The sequence below is a fragment of the Egretta garzetta genome, unplaced genomic scaffold (assembly GCF_000687185.1).
Source record: "Egretta garzetta isolate BGI_Z169 unplaced genomic scaffold, ASM68718v1 scaffold223, whole genome shotgun sequence".
Taxonomy (NCBI): Eukaryota; Metazoa; Chordata; class Aves; order Pelecaniformes; family Ardeidae; genus Egretta; species Egretta garzetta.
The window spans coordinates 122,692-130,440 of NW_009259033.1; the positions used below are offsets into that span (position 1 = coordinate 122,692).

General features: G+C 57.3%; 1 protein-coding gene across 1 annotated transcript in view; it reads right to left on the reverse strand.

Annotated features, from left to right (window-relative positions):
• PRPF6 (pre-mRNA processing factor 6) overlaps nt 1-7,372 on the reverse strand; it is a 34,562-nt gene extending 27,190 nt beyond the window's left edge. Inside the window, exons 1-2 of the mRNA XM_035890369.1 lie at nt 7,197-7,372; nt 753-758 (exon numbers count right to left, since the gene is read on the reverse strand). Of these exons, the coding sequence (XP_035746262.1) occupies nt 753-758; nt 7,197-7,372 (182 nt within the window). The remainder of the gene's footprint in view (nt 1-752; nt 759-7,196) is intronic.
• Nucleotides 7,373-7,749: the final 377 nt, after the last annotated feature.

Here is a 7,749-nt window from a genome sequence, read left to right on the forward strand (position 1 = left end):
GGCTGCCCCAGGCGGGTTCTCTGCAAACCCCCCCCACTGCAGGACGTCCCGGCATCGCCCGCTTTGCAAAGCTTCTCCATGCAACCATGTGGCCGGGGATCGTTTCCTTGCCAGGGCAGGATTCGGCCCCAGGAGAAGAGCCTGTCAGTTCTCACCAGCTCTCGTGGCTTTTATAGTGGGGCTAATAAAAGATATTGCTGTCCCAGCAAGTCCAGCCTCCTCCTACATCCCGAGTGATTTTATGCTGCATCCGTGCTGCAGCACAGCCCGTGCCACCGAGCGCCAGGTGAAACCCAGCAGGTCTTGGCTTGGTGGATAAAGCCCTGTCCCTGCCAGGGGATGGGGAAGAAGGGGAGCCCATCCTGCCCGGCAGCAGCCACCAGGAACCTCCCCGACCCGAGGGGAGAAGCTGTGGCAGGGATGGAGCGAGCAGGGGAGTGCCTGGTCTCTGCTGAGGCCGTGGAAGCTGCAGGAATTTCGGTTTTGGGGGAATTTCCTGAAAACCAGAGCTGAGGTGAGGGGTGGTGGCAGGGTGACCCCAGCACGGGGCTGGCGTTAGGGCTGTGATTCTCCTCTCTTTACCCACCACTGGCACAAACCCAGCCTTTCCATATGCAGGAAGGTTTCCCCTCTCCCACGGCTGGCTGGTGTTTGCAGCACACGCACGCTCCAACCAAGGAGAAAACTCAGAATAATTTATAGGCTGGGTAAAATCAATCATAAATGATTTTTAATCATCTCTGTGCATGGACCCGGGGCTTGTTATGTACTGGCGAGTGCAGAGGAGAGCCAGCAGCTGGGCACCGGCTGTGCATCCTGCTGACCCTGCACCCCAGAGGCACCGGGAGCTCTGGTTTGATCTTCCAGCAGTGTTGGAGCATGGCAGGGATGAGTGGTTCAGGATCCGGCCCTTGAGCATCCTCACCAGCCCAGCCCTTGCTCTTTGGACATCCCCATGGGTTCCTCCTGGGGTTTCCCTTTGCTACCTGAGCGCCAGCACTCGGCTGCTGCAGGGACATGGCCAAAAGCCCCGCAGGGTTATTAATCAGCGGTTATTCTGATTAATGCAGCCAGGGGGTGGTGGGGTGAGAAGCTGCTGTGGCGGAGAAAGCCCTGAGCTCCTCCTTGGGTCACAGCAAGGTGGCCACGGGCGTCAAGCGATGGGTGGCCGGTCCCCACCACGCCGTGGTGGGAAGGAGCAGGGAGTCTGCAACATGCGTGCTGCCGGCATCGCCCTGCCCCACAAAAACACCGGGAAACAGGAAGGCAGCCAGGGGGTGGTGGGGTGAGAAGCTGCTGTGGCGGAGAAAGCCCTGAGCTCCTCCTTGGGTCACAGCAAGGTGGCCACGGGCGTCAAGCGATGGGTGGCCGGTCCCCACCACGCCGTGGTGGGAAGGAGCAGGGAGTCTGCAACATGCGTGCTGCCGGCATCGCCCTGCCCCACAAAAACACCGGGAAACAGGGGGAGAAGCGGGGAATAGATGCTTTCTCCCTGGTGGAACAAAATCTGAAGGGGCAAAGGAGCGACGGCACCTGTTAAACGTGCAAACGTGATGCACCACCCGCACGGACCTGCTGCCGGGTCTGCCTGTCGGCACAGCGCGTCTTCATCTCCCTTGGCAGCGTTTTTGCGGATGGGGAATAAAGCCCCGGAGCAATGGAGCCACCAGCGGCAGCCGCTGTTGGTCGCTCCTCTCTCCTGGATGCACAGAGCCACCCCGCTTCTGGTTTAGGGTTTCTCAAGCTCGGGGTCTGCACGCCCTGTTAGGAAAAGCAAAGGTGGGCAGGGGACGCTGCGCGTGTCGGCACGTAACCGCTCGCAACGGCTGGAAAGTGAAAAATGATCACTTAGATGGGAGCGTGAGGCTGAGCTCATTTACTGCAGATCCCACTGGGGGCTGGGGTGCTCAGGAGCTGGCCCGAAGCCGAGCAAGGAGCTGCCCAGCCCGTGGCCAGGGCTGCTGCAGCGGGGTCGCCGCCGGCCCCCTGGCTCGCACAAAGCCGCCTCTGTGTCCCCGGGGAGAGCGGAGGCCACGGCTTCTCCCGGGACAAGGGCAAAACAAACCCCAGGGCTCTGCCGAGGCTGGAAATTCATATTTTTTAAACATCACGTAGCGCAGCAAGAATGCGGCCGCGGGGCAGGATCAATGGTGGGGCTCATTCCCAAGCACCGTTTCCCAGTGCCCGCCTGTGAAAATCCTGCCTGCAAAACTCCTGCCTGCAAAATTTCTGCCTGCAAAACTCCTGCCTGCAAAACTCCTGCCTGCAAAACTCCTGCCTGCAAAACTCCTGCCTGCAAGCCCGGAGCAGAAACCCAGCCCCACACCAGCATCACCCACCCGTGTGCCCATGCCGGTGCCATGCATGGGGACAGGGCATCCCCAGGGTATCCGGGGGTACCGAGGGTACCTGGAGCAGGGCAAGTCCTCAGCTGAGCCCTGGGAGGTAAAAGAGACTGAATTTGGCCACCGCAGCCTCGGGCACATTTGCACCTGCAGCCAGCGTGGTGCTTGCTGGGCGGAGGTGCCGCTGCTTTGCGCTCCCGAATGGGATGATTACTTGGATTTCAGACGTGGAAGTGCAAGAAAAGACTAAACCAGGGGGTTGTTTTTAATCCCTGTCGGCTCAGCTACTAAATTAACACTTTTGGAGCCTGTTCTCACTTGATTATCACCCCGTGCCGTGAAATCCTCTGAAGACAGGATGTCCTACTTAGCGAAATCAACTCTGCATTAGGTAAATATACTTCCTGAAATTTTAATTAGTCCCATGCAACGATGTGGAGGGGCCCTGAGGACGCGTCTGCAGCATCTGCTCCCCTCCATGCACCGAGCTGAGCACCGATGCGTGGCGGGGAGCTTCTCCGGAGCCGGCGGCAGGCAGGTGCCGAGCTCCCGACACAGCTGGGAGGGAGCAAGGTGCCTTTGAATGCCTCCCCCAAAGCTGCCTTAGCTCTCAGAGACAATTAGCGGATGCTGCTAAAGGGTCTCCAACACGGAACTCGCACCCTTGGCAATTGAGAGAGCAGCGCTGGCATCAGCCGGAGGTTTGCTGGGAATAATCTCCACATGGGAGAAAGCTGAAGGGCGCGGGTTGCTTGCCAGCAGCATGCTAATGATGCTACCCGAACGGCACTCGCTAAAATCGCCTTTTAATCCAGGGATGTCTGAAGTCAAGAGCTCTTGGAGATGGACCAACATTTCCCAAAGTGCCCGGTGATTTGGGCAGGTGGGTGAGGTGGGTGCAGAGGGTCCCTGTGCCGAGGGCAGCGTGCCCCTGGTCCTGCTTACCGGTGCTGGAGCCTGGTCCTGGCCCACCTCCAACAGTTCAGCCATCAGTAAACCTACCCGAGTCCCTGCTGCCTCTGGCCCCCACTGCCCCGGAGCAACGGGCTCGGGTTTGTGGGGCTTTTGCTCGTTCCTGCCACCCAAGGCATTGCAAGCTCTGACCACGGGCAGGGCAAGGAGTGAAGGTGAAGGTGATGAAGGTGAAGGTGATAATGAAGATGAAGGTGATAGTGAAGGTGATGGTGAAGGTGATGAAGGTGAAGGTGATGAAGTTGAAGGTGATAGCGAAGGTGAAGGTGATGAAGGTGAAGGCTTGCTAAGCATCCCCCAAACACCAGGGCTCCCAGTGTTTTCCCAGTTCTGTTATTTCCCATGAATTCTGCTCTCCCTGTCTGCTCTGTGCTCCCATCCATGGCTCCTTCCTAAACCGGTGTCACTTTGCCTGGACCCAGGCTGCTTAAATGCGGGGTGACACATTGCAACCGCCCGATGTCCCCTGTGGCACCAGGGTGATGACCCTTGGCGGGGACGAGCTAATCCACCTCGCTGCCCCCAGCAGGATCAGCTCTCCCCGCATCCTGTGAGATGCAACCAAAGGCAGCAGCAGGATGCGGAGCACCGGGATGCGCAGGCAGTTTTAAGCCTGGCATTCCCTAACTGATGAATCCCTGGGTTTGCAGTCTGGCTGCGTGAGCAACCGGTTTCCAGATCCCGCACCGGCGCGCAGCACAGCGGATCAGTTCAAGCCAGGCTGTACCTGGCAACGTAAATAATAAATCGGATTCTGTGAGCAATTGAATACAGCAAGCGAGCCCTGAAGTCGGGCTTGAAGAAAACGAAGAACTTCAGGCTGCTGAGACGTTCCAAGACCGTGGTACGGTCATTAACTTGCTCATGCTGGTTGGCAGCCCGACGCTGGAAAACCTTTCCCGGGCGATGGTTTTCATTTGTGCCTCTTCTGGGCACTGAAATAACAACTGCAGCGCTGGGGTGATGGTGATGCCCGGCCTGGGGGGTTTCCCTGGGGAGGACAGCAGGATCCAACCTGCTTGGGCTTCAGTTACCTAATAGAGAGCAGATGGAGCTGGATGGCCAATAAATATTGCAACACACATCTAAAAAAAAAAAAGAAAAAAACCCCAAAACCTAATGGCAATTTCATCAAGTTTCAGTTGGGAGAGGCAAAGGCTGAGAGCAGCATCCAGCCACCCTCCTCGGCCACGGTCCTGGCTTTGCCGGGAGATTCGGCCGTGCCAAGTGGATGCACGGGCTGCCCTGTGTCCGGCTGCACCTCCCCGGTGCTCAGCATCTCTGCACGGGGTGGGCTGAGACACGGCAGGACCAGCAAACCCTCCCCAGCTCATAAAAATCCATGAGGGTCGAGCAGCTTCTTAGAATATCTGGACTTTTTTTTTTTTTTTTCTTACTGGAAAGAATTAAAGTGTTTGATTTTTTATGCTTGTCGTGAATTGATTACGAAGCTGGGAAACGCGAATCATGCTGTGCCCTTGCAGATGTGATGGCATCGCGCATGTCGTCTCGTTGGATGAAGTTGCAAATTCACAATTTCATTTTGGGAAACGATATTAAAAAAAACCCCAAACCCAACCCTCTGTGCTGAGAGAAAGGAGGCGATCAGGGCTACGCTCTCAAATAGTTACCGGCTGCCTTGAAAATAACCGTGACGTGCCAAAATCCAATTAGAAATATATCTATATAAACCTCCAAATGAAAGAGCTTCCGTAGTCTCGAGCTCCCCCCTCGCATCCCAGGGAGCAGAAAACAGGGAGCGATGCCCCAGACGTCCTCTGCCCGTAAATCTTCGTCCTCGGGAAGGCGCGGATCTCGCGCTGCGAGCGGCGAGAGGATGTCCTGCATGGCCAGGGACTGAAGGGGACCGCAGGCACCACCTGAAGCAACACCCACCCTGCAGCGATGAGCTTTGCTGCTTGAAAATAAATAAGATTTTCATAGCACTAAATATCTCCATGCCCAGTCGAGCTAAGCGCCATCCAGCACCCCGCTTCAGACACAAAGCTGTTTTCTATTCAGTCTCCCTGCAAGTGCCTTTACAAACTCATTTTAAACTCTTTGCACAAAAATTCAAGGGCAGGGATTGGGAAAACCCCTTTGTGGTGTTTGGCTTTCGAGCGCCGGTCCCCAGCCCAGGGGGCTGCAGTGAGGGGGGGCTCCCCGACACCCGGCTGCATACACAGCCCCCAGCCCAGCGGTCGGATAGCCACTTTTCTCCTTAGACAAATAACTTCCGTCTGAAGGCTTTTTATCTTCTCCCTCTCATCCTCGCAGGGCTGCGGCGGGAGGAAAGCTGATGTTTAATTACTTCCTTTATTCTCTGAAAAACGAACATGCTGAATCATCCCATCCTTGTACCCTCTCCGGAGGCTGGTGGAGGGGAGGGACGGGGCCCACGGCAACATTAGTGCTGTCCTTACCCAAATCCTTTTGCATGTGGAGGGGAAGCCAGTAGGTCCGGGGCTTGCTGGAGCTGGTGTCCCCAGCTTGTCCCCTTCCCACCCCACCAACACGTGGGGGAAAGGGGCGCCTGACTGGTGCTTTGAGCTGCCTGAGCTATATTCTGGGTTTGGGTTCAAAGCACAGGCTTTTTAATTCCTGTTTAACTATAGATAACCCTTGATCCGACATTAAAAGACCCAAAGACAGACCAAAACCCAGGACAGAGGCGCTGGGGCTGGGTACAAGATGCTCTGCCGTGGGAGAATGACGCTGGGTGCTGTAACGCTGAGGATAGCTGGAGCATGGAGCAGGAGCGGGGATGAGTGGGGCCACGCCACCTCCCCAACCCTCCCCAGGCAGCCCCGAGGCTCGGGGTTTTCCTGAAAATCCTCTGGAATTAATAGACGGGTGGGTGGTCCTGGCTTTCCCCCACACTCAGACCCCACCGCAGCACCACCGGGCATCGGCAGGGCGGTAGGTTGGCTCTGGACCTGTTTGCAGATGATGAGGAGGAAACAAATTCCTTCCCCCCCACCACACAAAACCTTTCCTGGAGAAGTGTAGTTACTACCGGAAAAATCAGGGAAAGCAAAGGCTGGGAACAGCACAGCACTTATTTTTAATAACAGCTTGCCGTAATCTGCACACATTCTTCAAGCAACATCAGCCTTTTCCTGCCAAGGCCCATCTTTAACCGTATTTGTCTTGGAAGATTTCTGCCACGGCTTGAAAGCTCCGTGTATAGACAGAGACTGAGGGAGAACTGGGAATTTCAGGGTACTGGAAAACGGGTTCTTTCTTTATTTGACAGAGTTGGATGCCTGCAATGAGCAGTATTGCCCTGACCGCTCTCTGGCAGCGGCAGGAGGAGGAATGCTATCACCGGTAGCATTTTAGTAGCAGGCTGTTTGCAGGCTACGCAGCCAGTTCATGGCCCCATGTCCCAGCATGGCAGCACCAGCTGGCTCACGGCGCGGAGCTGAGCCTGGTCAGGGGCTTGAGCCCCATCCGAAGCAGCTCCTGAAGGAGCATCCAAAATTTTGGAAACCTCGTATCGATGTGGGGAGCTGCATTTAATTTGTACAGGTGTTGCATGCTCACACGTGGCTGCGTTGCCTGGATCCGAGTGGGTTTTATGCCGTAGCTATACCAGCATGCTGAACAGCCACACAACCCCCGGCACGAGGCCACGCAGGGTCAGTGCCACCCGCTGCACCTTTACAGCCCCAGCCCACGGTGGTTGATCACCGCGCAACGTGTCTAACCCTGCCAGAGCCATCTGCTAAGGAGGGAGCGTGGGTTTGGAAGCAGAGACCCTCAAGGCTGAGTTTTTCTCATCTTAGAACAAGGGTGAGAGTCTGCCGGGTGCTGCGGTAGGTCTGTGCTGGGGAATGTGGCATGGGCACCCACTTGTCCTCGTCCCGGGCACCCCACCCCAGCCCAGGATAGCCGCAGGGTGCGCAGCTGGACCCTCTGCAGCTCCACGGGCTGACAGTGATGGTCCCTGGCTGGGAGTCAGGTGCGATAGCTGAAGGCAGGAGCCTCCAAAAATACCGCAGGGTTGTCACCCTGGGGGAGTGATGGGTGCTGGCGACGCTGTCCTGCTCCATGGCGGCACGCCGTGCTCCAGCGAGGCTTGCTGGGTGCCCACTCACGCTGCGGCCGCCCACCAGAGCCCACGTTGCACACGCCCGCCCCGCTGGCACCCACCCGAGGAGCTGCAGGTCGGGTAGGGGAGAAGGGACATTTGGGGAGGAGGGAACAACCAGGCTCTGAGCCCACTGCAAACAGTAGCAAAAAACTGTGCACAGTGCCCACTGCACCCTGGTGTCCCCAGGACCTGACCCCCAGGCTGGGGAGGGATCTGGGGGTGATGCCCGGTGGCCCCCCGTCAGGGAAGGGGGGTGATGCCTGGTGGTCCCCGGCAGGGATGGGGGGTGATGCTTGGTGGTCCCTGGGCAGGGGTGGGGGGAGATGCCTACACCCC